The sequence below is a fragment of the Protopterus annectens genome, chromosome 3.part1 (assembly GCF_019279795.1).
Source record: "Protopterus annectens isolate FY-2018-M chromosome 3.part1, PAN1.0, whole genome shotgun sequence".
NCBI classification, from domain to species: domain Eukaryota; kingdom Metazoa; phylum Chordata; order Ceratodontiformes; family Protopteridae; genus Protopterus; species Protopterus annectens.
The window spans coordinates 1005187509-1005215011 of record NC_056732.1 but is presented as its reverse complement, the minus strand read 5'-3'; the positions used below and the strand labels follow the sequence as shown (position 1 = coordinate 1005215011).

Sequence of the window (27503 nt, the reverse complement as noted above, 5' to 3'; positions counted from 1 at the left end):
CAGTTTAACCTAAAGAGAGTAAAGACCCTTCAAACCACTTCATGTAGACCCCTTTCAAATCTTAAAAACTGTGATTATAAAGTGTTTTATGTCTAACTAAGAGAATGGCAAAGGTGTTGCCAAAATTGATTAATGTGGTTTTGTGGAGGAGAGGTAAACATTTGACAACATTAATAGATTAGTGATGATCCAGCGGGAACCAAAATATACTGCTGTGATTGATGGGTCTTGATGCAGAGAAAGCATTTAATAATCAGCTGGGATTTTAAGAGTATGACAATGAAAGCTTTTGCATTACTTGTTAGAATAACAGGGTAAATTAGGACATCATATGAAGGATGGTAGTAATTCAATGCATTTAGTAAAAGAAATTACATTAACCCATTTCCACTAAGAATGCACACTGGGTGTGATTTTCCTGTTATTTGATCACGTAGTTCCGGCTTCCTGTAGACTTCAAAATGTTCTGCCATTTTCCAGTTTCCCTTGTGTTACTGCTATATTTGGCTTTGTTGCAGATGTTAGGTTCTGTGTTAGTTTCCTGCTGGAAAGCACTAGGAAGCCTTAAACTGATACAAGCACTCAACTTTCCTTATTAATAAGGATAAATTAATCATAGCACTAAACAGCCTATAATTGCAAAGTATCTTGCTAAGGTAAGGGAAAACAGCTCCTGTACTTTTCAAAAAAAAAAAAAACCAGGCATGTCCAAGGTCAGCTTCTGTTGATTTCTCCTGTCCACCTGGTGAATCTGGGCATACTGGGGCAATGCAGTAATTGCCTCATGTACACAGACAACCCTCTCCTCCTACCACCCAACACTACAACCTGTGAGAGATGCACTTACATAGCCAAACTTGAAGCAAAGCGCTCTCCACCCAAGATTGTGCTAGACGGTCAAGAGGAGAAGGTTAACACCCGCACTACACCTCAAGCAACACATAGCCCTTCTAAACTCCACCACCAACACCCACACATAGCAACACTAAATCCACATATGTGGAGGCCCTTAACTGTAACCTGCCCAAGCAACAAGGACCTCCGAAGCTGAAATGCAAACAAACACCAATCACAACCAAAATGTCACATAGCTCACAACACCAGTGTGCCATCCAGCAACAGCCCCTAAGGCAAGGCAACGTACCTAACACTTTAGTCATAGGTGACTCTACAGTCAGGCAACACTGGCAACACTGATATCCCACTCAACAGGCTGAACAAGGAGAAAATTACAGTGAGCTGCCTGTCGGGTGCCAGGATACATCACATAACTCATGCACTCAAGTCACTCCACAACAAGTACAAATATGACTCTGTCATTGTCCATGTTGGAGTGAATGACTTGAGATGTACCTCCCTGAACTACATGAAAAGAGACATGGAAGAGCTCTAGGATCATGTGGCCCAGGCAGGCATGACCCTAGCCCTGAGTAGCATCCTGCCTTCGCCCAGAATGATACCACAATATAAAGACAAAATGACTGACTTCAACAATTGGCTAAGCTTATGGTGTCATTCAAAGGGGATCCAGTATCTGTCTGCCTGGGACAACATGATCGACAGACCACGATGCTTTGCCAGAGATGGTCTGCACCTGTCGCCCCTGGGATTCAGGTTACTAGCAAAGGCTCTTGCCACCCCTATAGTGGCTTTTTAGGCAAAGTTCAAAGGACAAAACCACCACCGTAACAGGTACAAGCATGCAAAATCTGAAGGTAATGCTACTCAATGCTAGAAGTCTAAACCTCAAAATGCACTCTCTCGAAGCACTCCTAAAAATGGAGAACATCGATATCTGTGCAGTAACTGAGACCTGGTTCAAGGCTCCAGAGAGCACCCCTGCAATACCAGGCTACAACTCTTATCACACTTTTTGGCCACCAAACCAGGATTGAACCACTAAAGGTGGAGGAGTGTCCATATTCACCAAGGATATTCACACCACCAGGCTAGTTGCCTGCATCTGAATTTCTCCAGGTGCAACTAATACTAGGTAAGACTGCAATCCAAATTGTAGCTTGCTACATATCCCTCACCATGCCCCAAGATTCTCACTACACCTTTCTAAACATACTGGAAAATATTACTATACAACCAAACACCCTAATACTGGGTGATTTCAACTACCCTGCCACTAACTTTGAAAACTACTCATGTACCAACATCTTTGCCCAACGGTTCTTGGAATTCATAAATTCCAATGCCCTTGATCAACTAATCCATAGTCCCACCAGGGGCCCCAATACCTAGACCTGGTCATTACCAACATGGGAAATCAATGCTCCACACCTATGGTCACCCTCTCGTTGGTCAGATCAGACCATAAGCTAATCACCCTTAACATCCACATCCCACCTCCACCCCCCAGTAAGGAAACCTCCACAAAAAACTTCTCCAAAGCCAACTTCATGCTACTCAAGTCAGAAGTTACAAACTTCATGACACCCATGCAGACGGGAACTGAAAGTTCGACTGCGGAGTCCTACACTAAGGCACTGTACAAGCACATCCACTCATGCATGAATCGTGCCATCCCAAATAGAACCAAGATGCTCTCCTCCAAAAAAAGGAAGCCAATCTGGTGGTCCCCTGCCATAAACGAACTTTACAACAAAAGGAAGAAACTGTTGCAGAAAGAGGAAAATCTCAGGATGCAAAAAACTCCCTTACCAGCCTCAGTAAGAAGCTGTGATCCCTCATAAAATCCTCCAAAGCTAGTTACGAAAATAAAATTGCCAAAGATTCCAAAGACAACCACAAGGCATTCTATAACTATGTCAAGAATCTAAATGGCAATGCTCAGATCTGCTCTGAGCTACAGCAGAATGGCATTAAATATACTGATCCCAAGGATATTGCCAATATCCTGGCAGATCGATTCAGTGCCAACTTCACCCACCTCTCACCCCCTAAATGGCCCATCTCAATACCGGAAGATTGCCAAATTCTGGTAATAATGGCAACACAGGTAAAAAACGCACTCTCCAAAGCTAAGAATACAGCATCCGTGGGACCAGATGACATCCCAGGCTGTGTACTACATGAACTACAAAATGAACTGGCACCTCACCTAAGTGTCATGTTTAATTATACCCTCACCTCAGACTTCATGCCCGCTGAGTGGCGCACAGCTACAGTTAACCCACTCCACAGGGGGGGGATCCACCATGGATCCCGGGAAATACCGCCCCATCAGTCTGACGAGCCTGATCTGCAAGGCCATGGAACGTATTATCATGGAACTTATAAAACAAAGACACTGGCAACCTTAAAACACTGGACCCCACCCAGTTTGGGTTCATGAAGGGCCGATCTTGTCTCCTGAACCTGATTGACATCTTTGAATCAGTCTCCAGAGCCGTGGACGAGGGCAAGGCAGTCCCCACAGCCTACATGGACCTCGCTAAGGCCTTTGACACCATCCCCCACTCTGGAATCATAGATAAACTTACTAAGCTGCACATTAATACCTACGTCACTCGATGGGTTACCAAGTGGCTTACTGACAGAACCCACACTGTAAAAGTAGCCGACTCCAAATCCAGCTCCAGACAAGTGGAGTACCTCAGGGTTCAGTCCTGGGACCTCTCTTGTTTGACATCTACTTCTCTGAAGTACAGGCCAACACTAAGGGACTCTGGCTAACACAGTTTGCAGATGACTGCAAACCGGGAGCCATTACTGAATCCCCAAATGATGTCAATACTCTACAAAAGGACCTTACAGAAACAGATGCTTGGTGCCAGAGCCATGGGCTCAAGCTCAATGCCAAGAAATGTACAGTTATCCCCTTTGGGGAAAAAAACGTGTACCCGTGAATTTAAACACCGAAAGTGTGATAAGAGACTTAGGGACACAGGTGGACAGTGGTCTCACCTTCAATAACCACATCACCACAACAGTCAGGAAATCCTTCTATGTGGCACATCTCATCACCAAGGGCTTTTCATCCAGAAAAATGGAGGTCATTGTCCCACTGTACTCATCCCTCATTAGATCCATAGAATACAATGCCCCATTTGGTATGTACCTCTCAAGACATCTGCAACAACTGGAAAGGCCGCAGAAATACCTCACTAAAAGAATCACAGGCCTAAAGCAGATGCCCTATGCGGACCACCTTAAAAAACTCCAGCTATACTCTATCGCATATCATCTACTCTGAGGCGATCTCTGCTTAACATACAAGGCCATGTCAAACCCAGAGCTGTTGGACATGCTACACTTAAAGAAATCCCAATCCTCAGAGCCACATGCTCCAGGGATCTAAACCTTGTCATCACAATAAACAAAACATGCTGGAGGGATAGGTTCCTGACCCAGAGACTCCCCATACTCTGGAATAGACTGCACATACATGTAAAGCAGAGTACCTCTTTGACCCTCTTCAAAAGGAACCTTGATGATTGGATGGGAGAAAGGAAATTCACCCCAGGGATCACATCAGTCGCCCTGCTAGACAGGGGTCCAGGGAAGTAAATAGTGTGGGAAGAAATAGCCAGGGAATTGTTATGGCTAGGCTTGTATAGGCCCTAGGGCCGATAGCCTAGTACCAACCTATGAACTTGTGTACATGGTAAATTTGGCCAGTTTTGTTTTAATCTAAAGAAAATGGTCTTTGCAGTCCATTTGAAGGTACCTCTCCCTTACAGGATTCCTTTGGCACCACAGTACCCAGAGAACCTGGTAGTCTGTGCTGGTACAGAATTGTACCATTAATGGTTATGTTTAATATGCGAGGCCAGATACCCTTAGTTTATCAGATGTGATGCACAGACAGAACTTCTCACTCAGTTGAGTACACTGTTTTTAGTTGCGATTGTGTTACTTAGTAATGCTTGCTGGCAGTATTTGTTTTTGGACTTGCTGAAAAAGAAGTCTTAAAGAAATGGCAGTATTCACTGTGGATGACCCGATTTCAAGCAATGATGCCGAAAATAAGGAGTTGCATTATTTTAGTAGTTGCTTGAAGGTTTTTGGCATCTTTGAAGCTGGAGTTGCTGTATTCACTTGAGTTTGCACAGAGAAGATATTACTGACCTTTATAAAAAGTTGCAGATGGCATTCTTAACCATTTGTTTAAAGTCATGGTGTTTGCGGTGATTTGAGTGCAGAGGGGTTACTCTATGGCTTGAATTCACCAGTAGTCAGTTGTGGAACAACCTGACAACATTTTCACAAATCTCTTTGTAATTGTATGCCATAACTGTCGTTTCTTTAAAGTTTTAGTCAACCTTTTTGGCTTTTGCACTTTACCTGTGAACTTCCAAGTCACTTATTGTGCAATAATGTCTAACGTGATACATTATGGATATTTTATGAAGAGTCCACTCCTTTTTCTGGTTTTTACCTGCTTTTACATTGCCTCTGGCAGCCATCTGATGTTTACACCAGTATTCAAACCCTGTTCAAAGTACTACATACAAGATGCCTGATCTTTCTACTGTCACTGGACTGGTGATAACGCAGTTTAGAAATTATTGTTTTGAATTGCTCTCTTACCCCTGTAGACTTATCTATGTAGTAGAAAGGGGACAATTTTTGTCAAAATCCATTTTACTGTCTATTAACCACAAAGCTATATACCACTTTTTCATCAAGCTGTATATTTTTCAAACCAGCTGTGTAGCTTAGAGAGAGCCATTTTTGCCCCATGTACTAGAAATGCCTGAATGGAGATGAGGGGAAAGAGTTGGCAGCTAGAAATAGGGCTGCCTTTGTTCCACTGCTAGGGCATCCTTTGGGGAAGGCCTGGAAATGCAGTCTACATGTACAGGGATTCAAGATGGAGATGACCTCAGCCAGAGATAAGGACTGAGAGTATGTAAAGTACTCACTCACTCTTACTTGGATTCAGAAGCTACTGTTAGTGTATTGCACTTGTTTGGTCACCAGGTCATGACTGTTAGTAGCAATGGAAGATGTTCTAGCCCTAGCCCCTTCACTGGCACTTGCCTCTTCATCCTAGCATGCTCAGATGTCAAGAAGCAGGTAAGAACACATGGACCTGTTTTAGGATAAGACAGCAGGACGAGAATATTGCTGGAAGGTTTTAAGGCCGGTCCCACTTGTTAAAAATTACACTGGCGTTAACAGCAAGATTAACCTGTTCACAGAAATTAGCAAGCCTGGCACACTTATAATGGGGTAAAAGCTAGTATTCAACGGAACTTTATACAGCTTGTAGACTGGACAGATCACCGTTTTAAACAAACCACAACTTCAGTTTAAGTGCACTTGGGAAATCAGACTGAAAATGTGAATGCAATGATGGTGGTCAGAGGAAGAGAGAAGGAAAATGATGTGAAAAGTTCTAATCATTCCATAAACTGAATGATGAAGTACACTGTGGAAGGACAATGGCGATTACCACTAAGATGTTGATATGCATAACTAAAAAGTTGATGCTTTGTTTTGTTTGAGTGTTGTACAGAGAAGGGAGGATATGGCTGGTAGATCGTGTGAAAAAATAACAAAACAATAATGGAAAGCACTACCAAAACAGTAGTGGAAAAGCGAAAACATGATGAACAGAATACCTTACTAAAAGGATACAAGGCCTAAACAACAATTCCTGCATGAACCAACTCCAAGTCCTGTCAGTATACTCGGTATCTTACAGACTTCTAAGAGCTTACCAGTATCTGGCATACAAGGAATCCTCCGAACGATTACTGATGGATTTACTGCACATCACCAAATCAAATGGCAGCTATAGTACTCTGTCTAGAGATCTAAACCTCTTCTACATCAACAAAATGGTTTGGAAGGACAGGTAAATCTCACAGAGGATACTGCTGCTCTGGAACAGACTCCACATCCATACAAAAAAAAGTTCATCCCTGTCCATATTCAAGCAAAACTTGGGTTTATGGAGGGGAAACAGAAAATGTATCCCCGCACTAGCCCAAATGCTTTATCCCATGCATGGGCCCCCCTCCAAAAATTATCTGCATTATCCCTGTAATTTTCATTAGGGGTAATATACAACTATCCACTATGGTATGGGTAAGGCCAATCTCTAACCAAACGGGTTAATTTGAGCACAAAAAGGGAAACTGGCTAGGCTTAAAATGGTCTGTAAGGGCAGCTAGCCTACTACTTACCTATAAAACATATAACCCTATAAACAGCATCTGAAAAACAGCATTGAATTAATTCTTCTGCTAAATCACTTCACGTTTTTCACATTTGTTTCTCATTGTTTAAGTTGAAGATATTTTGTTTTCCAAAGATTTTGAACTCTTCTGGGTTACACTATCATCCACTATCGTTGTAAATCTGTTTGGTCAGATTATTGTCTGTAAAACAGTGCACTTTACAGTTACACGCCTTTTCAGAGGGAGGTAGATTCCATGCAAACAACCTCAGGTTACTTGGAATGTGCATCTGCCACAACAGTGCAGTCCAAGAACACTCCTCCAAAATCAATGTGTATATATTACACCATGAGTGACAACCACTTTCAAGGTAGTGTGGTGGAGCAGGTGCAGAATAGATTGTCTTGCATCCAGTAAAACTTCAGTCCAAGTCCTCTGTTCCAATCTTATGAGTTGCATCAGACTTATACAGCAAACCCATAAAACAGCTGTCTTGCCAATACATGATCACTATACAAAACTTCAATGATGGAACTTCCATTACACAGCCCACAGTTGCCCTTGACATAAATTTAACACTCCGGTGCATAACTTTTAATGAATTATTACTCCGTAAAGCTTCCATTTACTTGTTTTGCCCTCACAGGTTAAACTAAACTAAACTATTTACTATTCCTACACTTTTAGCAATTAGCAATGAAAACTATGATGCAACAAATGGCACAAATAATACTGACTGGGATACTCTTCTCAAAGAACCAAATACATATCTTTGGGACATTCTCAATGAATTATCTGGCACTACTAACTTCTACATTTATATATACAATAAGAAAGGCAAAGTAAAACACATTTGGTGGAATCATAAATTAAAGATAATGTACAGCAAAAAGCAATTACTTGGCTTACTTTTAAAAATACACTAATCATAAAAACTATACTAACTACAGAAACTACTGCTTACCTTTTCAAATCTTCAAAACACAAATACAGATGCAGATTGATCTTAAATGCTAAAATCAGCACTAAGATGTTTTAATTACATCAGAAACTGAAGAATTGTGAATGCAAAGGTCATTAACAAACAATGACCACCTAGTCGCAGGATACAGCAAACTATTAGCAGAAAATCTCTGTTAAATTCATAATCAGCAAAGACATAAGTGACAGTACAAGGAAAAATGCCCCTTATATAACCATAAACATGACAGTTGCTGCCACAGAATTAAACATTCAAGTTCCATTATACTAGTCAACCTGCCTGGCCACTTCTTATGCAAAATCAAGAAAAATCTAACAAACCTCTATCAATCTTTGTTAAACAAAATGTTAGCATGTGGATACCTCTCAGATCTATGATGATAGATGTAGAAGGATACATCCTCTGAGGTCTCACAATTTGCAGAGAAATGGGCCCAACTTAGCTGAACCCTAACACTGATGCTTCAAACAGCGTAACTAGTAAACTATGCTGCTTGCAAGGTGTGTAGCTTTGATCACTACAAGTAGCCACTGCTGAATGCACTAGTGGAGAAATTAACATAAGGCTGGGAAACCAATACTATAAGTAAAATATATCAATACAACAAAAATAAAAAAGTAAATATATTACATAACATTTTCTCAAAAGGGGAAGGGGGAGTCACATCAGCCCAAAGTACTTTTTGGCCCATCAGCATGCTTAGTACTTACCTCTAGAAGATACAAGAGTCTTTATAGGTGTATACAAGGCTAACAACCATTAAGGCCCGGCCCTTATAAGTTTGGCTGTGTAATCCAAATGTGACCCACAAATTTGGTTTACACAGGGAATGATTTACTGAATGCCTCTGTCCATCAGAGACATAGCAGCCACACCAGGGGTGAATTTCTGACTACTCATACGTTGTTCCAAGCTGCGCTTAAATAGGAAAGGGAGGAACTCTGCTTCACATGGATGGCAAGCTTGTTCCAGAGAAAGGGAATTCTCTGAGAAACATATCTGTACCTCCAACATGTCCTACTTATGTCACAAGAAAAATTCAGGTCTTTTAAATTTTGTAGTTCTGATACCGTTTGTGTTGCAGATGTGCAAAAGGTTCAAACAGGGTCCAGGGATGCCTTGTATGCCAGACAAAGATCATCTCTCAGAACTCTGTATGATACTGAGAAAAGACATAGGGCTTTACTCCCTGTATTCGTTTTGTAAGGGACCTATGTGGCCATTCCAGTTGCTGCATGTGTCTGGTCAGGTACATACCAAAGGGAACATTATACTTTATGATGGGTCTGATGAGGACTATTTTTAGAACTATCAGGGTTTTAAGGGAAATGTTGCCTTCTGAAGCTTCCTTAATTCTCTGATGAGGTAACAACTACAGTTTACGAAGACTCAAGGGTACACGCTGCTTAGCTTGACCTTGCTAATTCAACATTATTCCACAATAAGAAAAAGAACTGTATGTTAGCTTTAAAATGTTTAAAAAAAAAACACTGGTTAAACAACAGAAAACACAGATAATCCACCACCCTGATGTCTTCTATCTGGTACCTGAGCTACTACTTTATTTGCATTTGGTTACCGTGGCTGTCTGCCTGAGTCATGCGCTCCCCCTTTTCAGCGAAGGCCTGAGGAGAAAATCTCTAAAAACACACTTGGTGAGAGAAAAGATACAAAGAAATTAAAGCAGACCCTTTGTGAATACAAACAATATTTAAAATACAGTGATTACAGATCCAACCTAAACTAGGTGTCTAGCTAAGTGTAACAAGTAGCAGTTGTCAGAGAATTAAAAAGGGGGGTTGCAGTAGAGAAAACAGTTATGGTGTGCCAGTGCCAGTTCTAGAAGAATAGGAACAGGAGAACAGAGAGATAAAGAGTAAAATGTTGACAGATAAGCATACTAAAATGTGAAACAATTTTGAGGACTGAGTATAAAAGTGAGTTAAAGGAAAAACACATTATTAATCTGCCTGATCAAGGTTACAAAAAAGAACAGGTCAAGGATTGACATCAACAGTTATGAATAGAGCAAACTTCTAGTTACTGATGAGAGGAGAAGATCTGTGGTTTGAACGAAGGAAACAGCGGAGGAGCAAGTGATTAAGCAGGAGAGAAAGAACAGAGGCACAGAATTAAGGGGACGAGTACGGAGACTTATTAAAACGGTTTTCAGTTTGAGTTTGTCTGAGAGCAGCTGGCAACAGAGTTTGGCCACATGGCAATTTTTGGATTATTCTTTTGAATAATAATGTCAGATATGTGCTCTCAGTAAAGAGATCTACTAATAACTAAGTGTGTAACCCAAGTAATTCAGTGAAAAATGTTGAAATTAATCAAGATTATTTACAAAAATGCATACCTGGTGAAAAGGTGATGACCTCACCTTTATAAAAATCAGAAAAAAGTATACATTATGACTATAACACAAATGGTTGCACCATTTAAAAATGATACCACTGTTAACATCTGGGGGAGGTGACAAATAATTTGAACACTGACAAGTTTCTAACAAAATCAAAGAAAGCATACTCTATAGCCCATCTTATAAATGCATGCTTAGTTACTTCATGGCAATCATTGTTTTACTTTATATCGCACTGATCCTACCCACTCCTGAATCCAACATTGTGTCTTTTCTTTGAATTCAAACAAGACACCCGAATCAAGATGAAAATGAACAGCTCCTTACCAGACAAATCACATTTCTGGAAAACTTGAACTGTTCAGAACAATTTAAGGAAGTGTCATTATGTACTATTTCTTAAAGCTTATTTAAAAGTGACTTCAGCCTGTTAAGAGTTTGTGACTTGTAGCAATCAAGCACAACTCCGATGCATGCTTCCCCTTTGTGAATGGCTCCATATTTACTACAGGATTTTATGAGGTCTGAGTGTTGTGAGTGTTGCAACCCCACCCCCAAGTAATACATACATCTTCTGATGTCTCACAATTTGCATGGAGGTGGTCTCAACTTATCTGAACCCTAACACTGATGTTTTAAACAGCATAACTAGCAAACTATGCTGCCTGCAAAGTGTGTCATAGGATCATGGGATTATGGGAGTTAACTACACTATCGACCCGGAGGTCATTACAAGCCTAGCTGTTTCATCACAATGTAATACCATAGATACCCTAGTCAATACCCAGGATTCCATTTAGTAATGACTGCCCATGTCCAGGAGGGTTGTGGACGCCATCCAAGGTAAGAATTTACGGTGCCCCATCCACTTGTCCAGGTTACTTTTGAACAGTGTCACAGAGGTGCTCTGTTTCACATGGACTGGTAGCCTATTCCAACAATGCAGCAGTCGCTGGGAGACAATCTGTCCCTCCAGCATGTCTTATTTTTTGCCAAACCTATCAGCTAACAGGTTAGCTATCTCTGTGGGGTCAGTGTGTGTAATACTATTAACCACTAGTTCAGCACATGCTTGGGTCCTACCTTTTAGACTACTACATAGCTGTAAAAGGCTTCATGGTTACCCTTGGCTGTGGTTCCTAAGTTTTTCTCAAAGATGCCCTTAGAGGATTTGACATGTTGTCTTATTTGCCTGTTGAGGTTAAGGAGGGTGCTTTTCCTTTGTTGCTGCCTCTCCTTTATTTTCTTGGACAGCAACGTTTTGAATTTGTTGTAAAGTTTCTTGATGCTGGATGTCCACCATGGTGGCTTGTTTTTACTTGGGGCTCTGGATTTGATTATTTCTGGTACAGCCAAGCCTATACACTTATGTAAGTGATTGTACAGGGCTTTAGTGTAAGCTTTGGTGTAGTTACCACTTCCAGCTGGGGGTGGGGCTTGGAATGCATTTATACCTTCCCCCTAGGAGGGTACAGTTTGCCTTGATGAAGTTTTAGTCTTACTTTGCCCTTTGTGAGTTCCGGTGTTACTGCCAGTTCGAAGGTGACCGATTTGTGGTCAAATTTAACTAATGAGGGTCTGACAGTTGCAGTAGTGCATCTGTTTGACACGTTAGCAAGGACCAGATATAGTATGCTTGTTCCTTTTGATGGGGGTATGAAAAATTTGCTCCAGGGCATTTAAGTTAAAGTCGAGGAACTTTTGTGCTAGTGGGTTAGGGCTAGTGTACGTTTCCCATTTGATGGGATAACTGAAATTCCCCATAACCACAGTGTTCAGTAATATCTAGATTGTCTCCAGTTTGGTCAGGTAGGCTTCATGTGTGTCATGACCCACTGAGGGTGATCTATAACTGGCTATGACTTATCTCACCCACCGTAACCTGAACTTGTAGTAACTCCATGGAGTTGTCCAGTGTAACTAGATGGGGGGTGAGTTTACCTCTAATATAGAGAGCAACACCTCCTCCTTTGGCTCTCACACATTAATTTTGTGGTCTCAAGGTATGGAAGGCATTGTAGACTTGCAAGGCCGGGGTACTCTCTGAGGCCTTGAACCAGGTTTCTGTAACTGCACAGACATCTAAACCTTCCAGTGACAGAAGTGCTTCCAGGGTGTGCAGTTTTTAGTTTAAGCTCCTAGCGTTTAGCAGCATGACCCTTATTTTCCTATGATTGGCAAATTCCACGTTGCTAAGTCTGTTTTCGAGCCCTTGCCTAAAAAATGCACTATGGGGGAGGCAAAGGACTTTTGCCAGCAGCCTAAAGGTGCCAGGTGCAAACCGTCTCTGGCAAAACAGGGAGGTATGTTGACCATGACTTCCCAGGCTGACAGGAACTGGATCCCCTTCATCTTTCGGCTTTTCCCGGTTAGGGGTCGCCACAGTGGAACTCCTGTCCGCTAATGATTGGCAGTGGATTTTTTACGGTGCCGAGTTGCCAGCCCGACGCCCAACCTTCAAAGAAGGCATGCCCATTCACGGACACACCTACCTGCATGTCTTTAACATCACTCGACCATGGGGAGGACATGATGACTCCACACAGAAGGTACTCCAGCTGAGAATCGAACGGGAGAACCTCTTGCTGTGAGGCAACAACACTAACCGCTGCACCATCGCGGCCTAACTGGATCCCCTTTGAATGACACCAAAAGCTAAAATTTTTTGCTTATACTGTGGCATCATTCTAGGAGAGAGTAGTATGCCACTCAAAGCTAGAGACATACCTGCCTGGGACAGCTCAATCATGTCTCCCTATAGTCCAGGGAGGTACGTCTCAGGTTGTTCACTCCAATATGAACTACGACAGAGTCATAATGGTACTTGTTGCTGAGAGACCCAAGTGCACTGGATAAGCAGCTGACCATGACTTTCTCCTCGTCCAACATGGTGAATAGGACATCCGTATGTCTCCAGTGACAAGAAAATTTGTAAATTTGTATTTTTTTTTTTTTTTTTTACACCTTACGGGCTTGGTAGGTGAGACACTGGTATGTGTCATGGGTGCTGTGGGAACAGTGTTAGATGTAGCAGTCTTATGTTTTGGAGGTCTCTGGTGTTTCAGTAAGTTTTTTGGGAGAACCTTCGAGTGTGTTGATTTTTGTGTTTGATGTGTACTATGTGTATGAGTAGTGGTACAATGTGCATAAGTAGTGGTGGCTGGGTTGACAACCTCTTCAGTGTTGCTGCTTCGTGTGTAAAAGAGCAAGTATTCAAGATTCTTGGTGTACATACAGTACATCTCTCGTACTATGCACTATAGTGAGTTATTAATAGAGGGTTGTCAGTGTACATGAGGCAATTGCTACACTGCCTCTGGAAACCCAAGTCAACAAGGCTGGCAGGAGAAACAAGGGTAGCCCAACTGTCGATAATGCTGAATGTTGAAGAATTGTCATCACAAAGGGGGGGGACTTTTCAATACTGATCAAAAAGAGGTGCTCAGTGGATGGATATTTCTGCCAGGGGTGGGGTTTGCTGGTGGTTTAATAAGTCACGGCTCACTAGCAGTATTTCTTAAACTGGAAAAGTACTAAGGATGAGGACTACAATAAACTGCTACAGCTGTATCTAAGGAAAAGTTGTTGAATTTCTCTGTCCAGCTATGGCGCACAATTGCGCGGCAGTGAGCAGTGCTGTGTGATGCACAAACAAGTAGAAACCTGGTCAAATGCAGGGCTTAAATACCAGAAGTTAAAAAGTTTAAAAAGGTTCAAAAGAACCAATGAGAATGCTTGCTCCAAGACCTAGACCAACCACCCTTCACCAGAAAGGCTCCAATCAGCACATTTCCCTCACTAGAGTGCAGAAGGGCCCTTTCCAATCAAAGATAGCCTGCAAAACGCACTCAGAACAGCCAGCTACTATGAACAAACCCAGATGCAGCAAACCTGTATCTGGACTATGCTACAGCTACTAGCTACACTAGAGAATGTTTAACACAGCAGAAAAATAGCAGTGAGACACTAAGAAAACATTTTAAACAACAGAAAAACAGCAAGGAGACTAAAGAATGTTTTAAACAGCAAACAAACCAGTTATTTTAACACTGCTTGTTAACGAGCAGAAGAGACTGATTTGCAAGTGTTCCTTTAATAACTACAAGTAGCCATTGCTGAATGCACTGGTGGAGAAAATAACAAGATTGGGACACCAATACTAAAAGTAAAAAAATATATATCAAAACAGGGGGGAAAAAACAGCAAATGTATTACATAATACCATCCAAGATTATGGAATAAGCTTCTATATAAAGTCATTAACTTCCGCAAATATATGCATAAATACATGCATACAAACAGAAATGCACACATGCACATAAAGAGATAGAAAACAAAATATCAATGCAATACTACAATCTAGGTTCTTGTATGCCGCGGTCAAACATACTTTAGACAGGGAGGCATGTATATATACAAGCATGAATAGTAGTAGCTAATGCTCAACTAATATGGAAAAAAATAATCTTCTACTGTTCTGAAGTAGCAGCAACACACAGACAGCAGCAAAGTCACAAAGAGGTCAGACAATAAAAATGTAGCAAAAAGGCAATGGATGAAACCAAACATTTATTAAATCCAACAAAGCTACAGTAAAACAGTTAAGTGCTTTTGTCCGGAAAAAATGGGACTTCTTCAGGACTAGGTAATGTTAGTACCAACACCATAAAAATGTTACCCAGCAATCTGCAATACAAAATAAACCAATCACAAAAAAGGCTTGAATTTGAAGAGACAAACCCTCTTGATGCAAAAGTAATTACAACCCCTTTTTGGTACATTTTTATCGTTGGACTTCTTTGCGACTTTGCTGGTGTGTGTGTGTGTGTGTGTGTGTGTGTGTGTGTGTGTGTGTGTGTGTGTGTGTATTGCCACTACTTTAGAACAATCGGAAAAACTAATCTTCTTATTAGTCATGGTGGATGTTTAACTGGTCTAACTTCACCATCCACAGAATTAGCTAACAAGCTTCTTTTTGTAACAAACATGCAGTCTTAACAACAACTCATTTCACATTGAGCTAATCGAAGGAAGGACACTGAGCAAACTCGGATCTATAATATATAATATTAAGTATCCTGTTTTTTTTTTGCTTATTTTTTCGAGTTATTTATAGCACTTTGTCTACTGCATACTTTTCTAGCTAGTTTCACTGTGTGTGAGGTATTAACTGGAAATTGTCTACTTTTATTAAGCATCTGTTTGGGTTGTTTGATTCTGATCTCCTGCCAAGGAGAGTGTCATATAACTTGTTTGCAGTTAAAAGCTTTCTCTAGAGGCTCCTTTATCAGTTTAAAACTTTCATTTAAAGGCTCACTGCTGTTTTTCTGCTGCGATAAACATTTCTGCAGTTTGTTTCTACCCAAGTAGTGTGGGTATTTGTAGCATCGTCCATACTCAGGCTTGTGTTTGGGCCTAGTGTTTGTGGAGGCTGTGTGTCTGAGCATATGTTCAAGGACATCTTGGTTTAGCCAAAGCCATTAGACATTTCACTGAGAGGGGATTGTTTATGGTCATTGGCTGACTGGGGTCACCTGGACTACAGCTAAGAGTGAGCACCTCATTGGTTCTTTTGAGCTTTTTTTTTTAAAGTTGTCTCAGGTTTCAACTTTCTGTTAGCTAAGAAGTTAAGTTTGTGAGTGTTTCTGCCATTTCACACTGAGCTAATCGAAGGAAGGACACTGAGCAAACACGGATCTATAATATAGAACATTAAGTATCCTGTTTTTTTGCTTATTTTATTGAGTTATTTATAGCACTTTGTCTACTGCATACTTTTCTAGCTAGTTTCACTGTGTGTGAGGTATTAACTGGAAATTGTCCACTTTTATTAAGCATCTGTTTGGGTTGTTTGATTCTGATCTCCTGCCAAAGAGAGTGTCATATAACTTGTTTGCAGTTAAAAGCTTTCTCTAGAGGCTCCTTTATCTGTTTAAAACTTTCATTTAAAGGCTCACTACTGCTTTTCTAATGTGAGAAACATTTCTGCAGTTTGTTTCCCACCCTCCCTGTTTGTATGCTGTTATTACAGTTGGTGGCTTTGCAGTTGCCAGCCCCTACTGTAAATTTGATCCAGGACACTCCTCCCAGTCTAGTGTTATTACCTCACTCTACCTAATACAGGGAGAACATTTGAGAAGGCCAATCCACTTAGTTTCTGCTCCCCCTTTCTCTCTTTCCACATAAAACAAAACAAAAAAAAATTCTAAGCTTGTTTCCTGACGCTCCCCCTTTCTCTCTTTCCACATAAAACAAAACAAAAAAAAAATTCTAAGCTTGTTTCCTGCCTTTCCTGTGGGTAGTCTAATCTGGATACAGATTTGCTGTGTCCAGGACCGTTTGTGGGCTTCTGAGCTCCCAAGCCTTTCTGTGTTGGAGGGAAGCCTTCTAGCTTAATTCTGTTTCTTAGAACTAGCCAGTTTTTTAGTTTCAGAACTCAAGTCTGTTTCTTTGAGCTCAGCACTTATTTACTGCTTACAACAAGTTCTGAACAAGCTACAAATTACTACAGCACTCAACTTTCCTCACTTGTCTAGAGGAAAACAGTTTCTAGTACTTGACAAATAAGCACCTATCCAGGCATGTCTAAGGGTCAGCTCCCAATGTTTTCTCCTGTCTACCTGATGAATCTGGGCATCTTGGGTCAATGCAGCAATTGCCTCATGTACACAGACAACCCTCTCCTCCTACCACCCAACACTACAACCTGTGAAAGATGCACTTATATAGCCAAAATGGAAGCAAAGCTCTCGTCACCCAAGACTGGATTAGACAGTCAAGAGGAGAAGGTACCCACTTGCACCACACCATACTCATCACATAGTCCTTCAAAACCTACACCTCCAAAACACACACATAGAAACACAAAACACACACCTACATTCGTGGAGGCTCTCAGTAAAAACCTGCCCAAGTAACAGGGACCTGCAAAGCAGAAACACAAGCAACTTCCACCCCCCAACACAACCCAAACGACACATATCCCACAAACTCAGTGTGCCACTCAACCACAGCCCATAAGGCATAACAACGTACACAACACTCTAATTATAGGTGACCCTATAGTCACACACATGGATGTTCCACTCACCAGGCTAAACAAGGAGAAAGTTACTCTCAGCTGCCTGTCGGGTGCCAGGATCCGCCACATAACGCATGCACTCAGGTCACTCTACAACAAGTACAAATATGACTGTCATTGCCCATGTTGGTGTGAATGACCTGAGACGTACGTCCCTGGACTACATGAAAAGGCACATGGAGGAGCTGTCCGATCTTGTAGCCCAGGCAAGTATGACCCTAGCCCTGAGTAGCATCCTGCCATCACTCAGAATGATACCATAATACAAGGACAAAGATTGACTTCAACAATTAGCTAAGCTTCTGGTGTCATTCTAAGGGGATCCAGTATTTGTCTGCCTGGGATGACATGATCGACAAACCACAATGCTTTGCCAGAGATGGCCTGCACCTGTCACCCCTGGGATTCTGGATACTGGCTAAGGCACTAGCCACCCCTATAATGCCTTTTTTAGGCAAGGTTCAAATGACAAATTCACCACCGTAACAGGTACAAGCAAGCAAAATCTGAGGGTACTGCTACTCAATGCCAGAAGTCTAAACCTCAAAATGCACTCACTCGAGGCACTCCTTAAAATGGAGAACATCAACATCTGTGCAGTGACAGAAACCTGGTACAAAGCTCCAGAGAGTACCCCTGCATTACCAGGCTATAATTCATACCACACCCTTTGGCCACCTAACCTGGACCGAAACAATAAAGGCGGAGGCGTGTCCATATTCATTAAGGATATCCACACCTCCAAGCTAGTTGCTCAGCATAATGCATCTGAGATTATCCAAGTGCAACTAACTCTGGGCAAGACCGCAATCCAAACTGTAGTTTGCTACAGATCCCCCACCATGCCCCAGGATTCTCACTCCTCATTTCTTGATGCACTGGAAAATATTAGGGTACAACCTAACACCCTAATAATGGGCGATTTCTACTACCCCACCATTGACTGGGAAACCTACTCATGTACCAACTCTTGTACTCAACGTTTTCTGGAATTCATAAATTCCAATGCCTTGGATCAACCTATCCACACCCCCACCAGGGGCAGCAATATCCTAGACCTGGTTATTGCCAACATAGGCAACCGGTGCTCCACACCATTGGTCAGATCTGACCACAAGCTAAGCACCTTAGACATCCACATCCCACCCCCCATTAGGGAAACCACCGTAAAACATTTCTCCAAAGCCAACTTCACACTTCATAAGACAGAAGTGGCAAACTTCACGACACCCATGCTGACAGACAATAGAGGTATAACTGCTGAATCCTACACAAATGCACTTTATAAGCACTTAAACGAGTGCATGGATCGTGCAATCCCTAACAGAACCAAGATGCTATCCGCCAAAAAAAGGAAGCCAATCTGGTGGTCCCCTGCCATAAACAAACTCTACAAAAGAAGAAAGAAACTGTTGCAAAAAAAAAAAAAAAAAAAAAGTAAAATCCCATGATTGGAGGAACTCCCTGGTCAGACTCAGTAAGGAGCTGAGATCCCTCATAAAATCCTCCAAAGCTAGTTACGAAAACAAAATCGCCACTGACTCTACAGACAACCACAAAGCAGTCTATAGCTATGTCAAGAATCTCAATGGTAACACTCAGATCTGCTCTGAGTTACAGCACAATGACACCAAATATACAGAACCAACTGATATTGCCAACATCCTGGCAGATAGGTTCAGTGCTAACTTTACCCCCCTCTCATCCCCTAAAGGGCCCATTTCTATACCGGAAGAATGCAAAGTTCCTGTAATCACGGCTACACAGGTAAAAAAAAAACACAGTCTCCAAAGCCAAGAACACAGCATCCATGGGTCCTGACAACATCCCAGGCTACGTTCTACATGAACTATAGAACAAACTACGTGGCCACTGAATGGTGCACAGCGATGGTTATCCCACTCCACAAAGGGGGAGCCACCACGGACCCCAGAAACTACCACCCCATTAGCTTGACGAGCCTGGTCTGCAAGGCTATGGAACGTATCATCATGGAACTTATAAACAATGACATTGGTAATCTTCAAACTCTGTACCCCACCCAGTTTGGGTTTGTAAAAGGCAGATCATGTCTCCTAAACCTGATAGACTTCTCTGAAGCGGTCACCAAAGCCGTAGATGAGGGTAAGGTGGTTCACACAGCCTATCTAGATCTCGCCAAGGCTTTCGACACCATCCCCCACTCTGGAATTATAGATAAACTCACTAAACTAGGTATAAATCCCTATGTCACAAGACGGGTTGCCAACTGGCTCACTGACAGAACCCACACTGTGAAAGTAGCAGACTCCAAATACAATTTCAGACCAGTGACAAGTGGAGTACCACAGGGTTCAGTCCTGGGTCCTCTCCCGTTTAGTATCTACTTCTCTGAAGTACAGGCTAACAGAGAAGGTCTTTGGCTAATGAAGTTCGCAGATGACTGCAAACTAGGAGCCATAATCAAAGCTCCAAAAGATGTGGACATCCTACAAAAGGGCCTCGCTGAGACAGATGCCTGGTGTCAAAGACATGGCCACAAGCTCAATGCCAAAAAGTTCATTGTCATCCCTTTTGGTAAAAACTCTGTACCCACGAACTACCACATAGGCGGTAGTCTACTTAACACCGAAAGTGTGATAAGAGACCTTGGGACACAGGTGAACAGTAGTCTCTCCTTTGATAATCACATTGCCACAGTAGTCAGAAAATCCTTTTACATGACACAACTCATCACAAAAGATTTCTCATCCAGGAAAAAAGAGGTCATTGTTCCCCTCTACTAGTCACTCATTAGACCCATTATAGAGTAGAACGCCCCTTTTGGTATGTGCCTCACAAGACATCTACAACAACTGGAAAGGCCGCAGAAATACCTCACAAAGAGGATTACCAGCCTCAAACAGATGCCCTACGCAGACCATCTCAAACAACTGCAGCTTTACTCTGTCGCATATCGCCTACTCAGAGGCGAACTCTGCCTAACACACAAAGCTATGTCAAACCCAGAGCTTTTGGACATGCTCCACTTAAAGAAATCCCAATCCCTCCGAGCTACATGCTCTAGGGACCTAAACCTTGTCACCATAATAAACAGAACATGCTGGAGGGACAGATTCCTGTCCCACAGACTTCCCATACTCTGGAACAAACTACCTATCTATATCAAACAAAGTTCCTCATTAGCACTCTTCAAGAAAAATCTTGATGATTGGATGGGATATGAAATTCACCCCAGGGATCACTTCTGTGGCTCTGCTCGACAGTGGCACAGGAAAATAATTTTCTTGGGTGGTGAAAGCCAGGGCACCTTTTGGCTAGGCTTATATAGGCCCTATGGCCAATAGCCTAGTACCTACCTATGAACCTATGAGTACATAAAAATATGTAAAATATGCAACTTGAATTTCCGGTTTCCAATTACAGGTTAACCAAATAATTAAACATCTTTGGAAAGCTCAACAACTTAAAAAGGTAAACCCACTCTTTCTTCTACTCTCCATCTCACAAAAACATGCTTGCCATAACTGTTCCAATCCCTGTTACAGGATTCAGAGCCAGTCTTAGGCCATTTAGACTTATTTTGCCAACAGGGCCCTGGTCACCCAGGGGGCCCTGCACTACGTTATGACAGTGTCATTATGCCTTGCATTAACCACAGATTTCCACGAGACACTATAGTGAAGTGCAAGGAATTTTCCAACAATAGCACAATGGATAGCTTTGTTGCCTGACAGCAATAGGCTACGCGATTCAATTCTCAGCTGGGGTACCTTCTGTGTGAAGTCTGCATGCCCTCCATGTGTTTGTGTGTGTTTCATCCAGGTGCTTCAGTTTCCTCCCACATTCCAAAGACATGCAGTAGATGGACTGGGCACTCTAAATTGGCCTAAGGGGTGTGTGTGTGTGTGTGTGTGTGTGTGTGTGTGTGTGTGTGTGTGTATGCACATATGAGTATATGGTGTGAAAGAACTACTGCAGCAGGACTAGCCACCCAGAGGTGTAGACCTTGTCACTAGAGGATTGTCACTTCACCCCATGTGCAAAATAGGAAAACGGACTGTGGACGGGTGGATGGATGCAGCCTTGATCCCATAATAGTTACAAGTCTAGTTACTGGAGTATACATTTCCCATCAAGCACTGCATTAGTGGCTAGCCTAGTATTATTAGGAAGTGCAGCTTCATATCTCGTATATGACTCAGTGTTATCTGCTCACAGTCCTGTAGTGGTCAATTGCTGTTGTTGAGTGCTCAAGAGGGTTTTCCACTCAAACCTGGCTGAATTAACTACTGGTTTTGTGTAGCACTCCAGTTTCTGTCTTGGAAGACAGTAAAACCACGCTTAATTTGAAGACTTTATCAGAGGCACTGTGTTTTAATTTGCTTCTCTTGCTGACATGGGGTTTATTTAACTGGTTTCTAATGAATACAATCACAAGAAAAAAATGCAGAATGGTCAATCTCAGACAGTGTCAGATATTATGATATGAGGTAACTTTTGATCACCAAGACTTACAACAAAATTTTACAAATTCAGCAATATAGTAGAATATTTGCTGCAGTTACAGACTGGAGTAAAATAATCTCAAAGAAGTGCTACATCGTGTGTGTGTGTGTGTGTGTGTGTGTGTGTGTGTGTGTGTGTGTGTGTGGTTTGGAGTGGGAGTCAGAGGTAGATAAAAAAGGATTCACCTGGCTGAAAATGGAAAATCGGTCAGAGAAACAGTTTGTGCTCACAAATGTACTGCAAGGGAATCCCAGTTTCACAGCTGCATACTAAACAGGGGACAAGTAATAACTTAAAGTTCGAAAATGATTGGACTGGATAGGGAGGAGTTTAGGGGGAAGTGCATCATGGAATCCTGAACAAATTGTCTGGGTTTTGAATGTTCTTCCTATATTCACGCGAGTTTCCATAAGGCATTCTGATTTCTCCCACTTGCCAAAACAATACTTGGCGATTACTCTAAAATTATCCCTGATACAGTTGTCCTTGTAACCTGTGATATGGCCAAAAAATATTTGCATGCATTAATCCACTTATCTAATTTACAAATAATTACACAAATAAACTTTCATAAACAATTATTAATTATGTTTTGTGTGAGCAATGTCATTTATAATGACAAAGCTGAGATTAATTACTATTACTGTCGAGCACTTTGAGCAAGTTCTACAGTCTTATGCAGTTTTGCAGAAAAGCATTAACTGAAACATGGTATGAAAATTAACTGGCTAAAAACTCCTGCCATTCAGAGAAACTGCAGATGATTGGAAACCTCTGAAGAAAGGAGTAATACGAGATGAGAATGTATAATGGAGGTTAGAAACTTTCTGTGCTCTTTTTGTCCCCCCCTCCCCAGTCTTCCCACAAGCATCAAACTCAGCCCAACTGACTCATTTGTTCAGTACTTCCTGGCATCTGAGAACACTGGGCATGGGACTGTTATGAGTCAGATTTTACCAAGTTTCTCGTTTCAAACAAGCCTGCTTTTTAATGGCAAGGTCTGCTTAGTGCTGACTGTAGTACCTCCCAAACTTACTAAAGTGTGTACAAAAATAAAAAGTTAATGTTTGTAAGTCAAGTAATTTTATTTATTTAAAGTTTGTTATTCAATGTAGCCACTTAGATCATTTTCAGGCTCAGCATGGTGGAAATACAACCAAAGAAACAAACTTCAATTAATATTAGTGCAACAGTGGTAATGTAAGAGCAAACATGCAGAGTAGTATACATCAGAATAATATGCAGCATAAATGAACACAATTATGCGTAGACATGGTACGTAAGCTGCGGTGGTGGTGCTGTGGTAGCGTTGTTGCCTCACAGTAAGACGCTGTCCGGTTCGATTCTCAGCTAGAGCGTCTTCTGCGTGGCGACATGCGTGAATGGGCGTTCCTTCGTTTAAGGTTGTGCATCAGGGCTGGCAACTCGGCACGTAAAAATCTATCTGCCAATCATTAGCCGACCAGAGTTCCGCTGTGGCTACCCCTAACCGGGAAAAGCCGAAAGACACAACAACAACAACAATGTGCCTGAGCAGGTTAAGCAGGTGTTGAGAGAGGAAATACAGGACATGTTGGATATGGAATAATCAAGGAGTCCCTTATGACAAGATAGAAGCTAATAAATAAACATGGCATAAAAACAAAAAACAGGCTAGGTTAACCAGAAAATGAGTGATAAAACAAATATTGTTTAATTTTTAATACACAGTAGCAGCATATATTCTGATACCTAATATAAAATAGTCCTGAAGCCAGCATAGAGGGAGGGCAAAGTGGGAGGGTCATCTGAGGGCGCTCACAAAAATGGGACAAACTGGACCCCACAATAACTAAAGGTGGCCCTGAAGGGTTTAATGAAGATACAGTCAGTAATAGGAAATGCTGATGCACACCCAACACTACAAATACCCTTAAAAGTCGATAAGCTTGCCCCTCCCCCTTTTAACTATCAGAAATTATCAATAAAACCACACCCACCGCAGAAATGGCACCGGTGTTTATAACACTACTCTGGCTGGCATCTGGCTACATAGAACAAGGAACTAATCCACAACAAAACATTTCTTACTAAGAACACTGGTTAAAAACACAATCCATTAAGGTATGATTCCTCAACACTCCTGCATTCAATTCCAAATTGATCGGGGAACCTGTACTTAACTGCCGGCTGCGCCGGTATATATTTAACTCCCTCCCAGTCTGCATCACAACCGGACCAATAAAACGGCAAGATTTACATCTTCGTCGGCTATGCTGATATACTAGTACAGCATGCAGTATTTACTGTAACTTGAAAACTGCTTTAACTGGAGTTTACTCTGAAAGTAAGCCAAACGAAGTTGAAGTTGGGAGAGCAGCCTGATCTAGCGTGTTATCACTGCCCGAACTGCAGATTTATTATAGGATGCCCACTTTTGCACCTGCTGCAACTCAGTACTTCCTGGTTTGCAGTATTATTGTACAGTAAGTAAAATTTAGGAGGTACATTACTCAGATCTCACCCGCCAGCAACTTGGACACCAGTTCTAAACCACAATGACCAATAAATTCAGGTAAACGTTATAAAAAAAAGAAACTCAAACAATAAAATTAACGCAGAAATCATGTATACCACCACGTTGCTGTTCATTCATAAGGCATTTCCAGTATGACAAGAAAACCAGCAGCACTATCTGAAAGGAAGTAAAACCATCCCTGGACTGTCAACTGGACTACAGTTCACCAAAAGTGCATCAACAAAGCCAATGTTAAACATGAATACCGGCAACACAAGCTATGCAGTGTGACAGGGTTCACAACTGAATATTTACTACCACCTGTCTTACAACAGCAGTATCAGTCCTGGTCCACTATTACACCCACCACCATCATCTTACCAAGGGCCACTTCACAGGCTTTGCGCAGCTGAGAATGATGAGCCTTCTTCACCTCTTTATCGGCCAAAATCTTCTCTAGAGCTCGAGTCAAGAACATATTTTTCGTATTTTTCCCTTCATACATGGCTTATCTGTGGGGAGCTTTGATGAGGAAGAAGGTCCCCGTTCCAATGCTGCGTCCTCCCTCCCGGTAATAATGCCAAAGTGTTTTATTTTATAGTTATAAAAGTAACAGACATAAGAAGTGAAGGGTTTCAGTGATTATTCATTCCTCTATTACCAATACATTTTCGCCATGTTGGAAGGAAGCGACGTCACGCACGTCAAAGCGACTGCATCTCAGCTTGGCCGAGTAGGATTTTGCTAGCCGGACTGGTCTTGGGCAATTTCCGATTGTTTGTCTTCTAACAGCTGGAAAAGTATGGCTATTTTTTCTTGAATAAGCAGGATAGATTGGAGACTATCTGTCCTCTTCCTACTTGCTTGTTTATACTGGACTACAATGTAGTTCGGTGTTGTAGTGCCGTTTCCTGTCACTCTGACAACGGATATCTTGTTATCCTCACCTTTTGCACCTGGCTCGCGGGGGACCGACGGATTTCGGTAACGCCACCCTAGCAAAAGTGTAAAATTAAATCCCCGTAACAAGCAAGGACAGGAGTATTTCTGTATCAACGATGTGATTTTAACATAGGAACTGAATTACCTTAGCCGTAACTTGGATTTTGTAGTTTTATACAAAATGTTTGACGCTGTATGTCAAGTGTGAAGTACTGTCTTGCCAAATCTCTTAGCCCAAAATATTATTCCATAATAAACTGCATGTCAGTGTCCTGTTAAATTTGTTGTAGGGTATGTCTTCCCTGTAATAAGATTTCATAATACTGAATTTTTAGTATAGTTATTTTTTCACGTCTTTGTTTTCCTTTCTTCTCACTTTATGCTGCCTTACATTTTTGTTGTAAGACTACTACTTATCTAGCAGAAGGTTTGGATGAAATGTAAACTGGGTTAGAAAAAAATGTTCTGGCTCTATACCTTTTTCTTTTCACATTTTGTTAACATAGTCTTGCGTTGTAATTTAGCTGGTTTTAAAGGTTATTATTTTTTCCATAATGCTGTTACATTTTGTGCTCAATGTTGATGTTATGACTACATTAATCTGTGTGTTTCTTTTACCCGGGTTGAGACTGAAATTGGTTCTTATGGATCAATACTGTGCCCTTATTTAATATAGCTAAATAAATTAATGACTGTCGGGATAAACAACCCGAGTGTAGGTGATAGTAGGAATGTGGCATCGGAATTTTGGAGTTATTGTCTTGTGTTAAAGATGACACAGACAATTTTGTAAGAAATTGTGACAAAAGGAGGTACTGCCACCACAGCTAGCTGGAATTTTGTGAATAATTTATATGTCATTTGTGAATATCAAACTAATCTATACAAGGCACTTGTGTTACAAATGTATTAAAGCTGTATGTCATGTGCATATCAAACTGCTTTGTATAGAAGTTTGTGTTAAAAAGGTGTTTGTAAAGTGCTGTGTTTAAAATGTATCCACTGTGGGCCCTACTAGAAGAGAACTGAAATGTATATGCATTATTGTAACTGTTTAAGTCTGTATACTTTAACAGTGGAAACTGGAATACAGGAGGTTAACCTTAGTCCAGCAAACTTTAGAAAAATATTTGAAATTTAAATTACTTTATAGGCTACACCATAAAGATGTTTTAGTGCAGCTAGAGGCACAAAGTCTCTAAGAAGCTTTCTCTATTGTCTTTAGGGTGAAGTAATTGCTACTTTGGAAGCATAAACTTCCAGCATCTGCCAAAGATCTGAGCAAAAGCTCTTGTATGAGTATTTTTATAGGTAGATGCTAAATACTACCAGCTTCAGCAATGGGGGTTTGCATGAGAACTAGAAGATGACCAGAAATGATATTCTGCAAGCAAGCTATCCCAGCAGTAATGCTTTAGATATTATTTTGAGAAGTCTCTTGGTGAGTGTCACAAAAGGAAATATTGTCAGCCTAGTTATCTGTAATTTTGTAAATTATTTGTCATTTGTGAATATTAATATGATGTATGTAGAAGTGTGATAGAGGGTGATAATGCCAGCACAACTGTCTGGAATTATGTAAACTGTTATGTGTCATTTGTAAATATCAACATAATTCATATGCTTGTGTTACAAATGTATTAGAACTGTATTGTACAGACATGTTTGCTGAAGAGATGTGTTGTAGAGTACTCTGCTTAAATATGTATCCACAGTGTACCCTACTGGAAAAGAGCAGAAATGTATATAAACTATTGCAACTGTAAATGTATACAGTGGGAAGTGGCACATAGAAGGTTAACTTGCAAAACTTCAGAAAAAATAGTTGAAATTAAATTATTTTATAACCATGTAATAAAACAGATGTTATCTTTGTTTCAGTTCAACAGGAGACATTATTTCTAGAGCTAGAAGTTTTTTGTATTGTCTTTAAATGTGGAGGAATGTTAATTTATTTTACAACTTCCATTTGCCAAAAGATCTAAGGTCTAGGTGTATTGCAGGTAGATGCTAAAGTCAATGTTTTTTACCTGGGATAGTCAGATGACAAG

General features: G+C 41.2%; 1 protein-coding gene across 2 annotated transcripts in view; it reads right to left on the bottom strand.

The window, feature by feature from the left end:
• The window catches only part of ARFGEF1 (ADP ribosylation factor guanine nucleotide exchange factor 1), a 4299619-nt gene extending 4273307 nt beyond the window's left edge, over positions 1-26312 (bottom strand). The window contains exon 1 of one of the 2 annotated variants that reach the window (XM_044067163.1): positions 24892-26311. In XM_044067163.1, coding sequence (XP_043923098.1) covers positions 24892-25015 — 124 coding nt within the window. In that variant the 5' untranslated portion in view covers positions 25016-26311. Of the gene's footprint in view, positions 1-24891 lie in introns of both variants that reach the window. The other variant, XR_006364243.1, reaches the window with a different exon arrangement.
• Positions 26313-27503: the final 1191 nt, after the last annotated feature.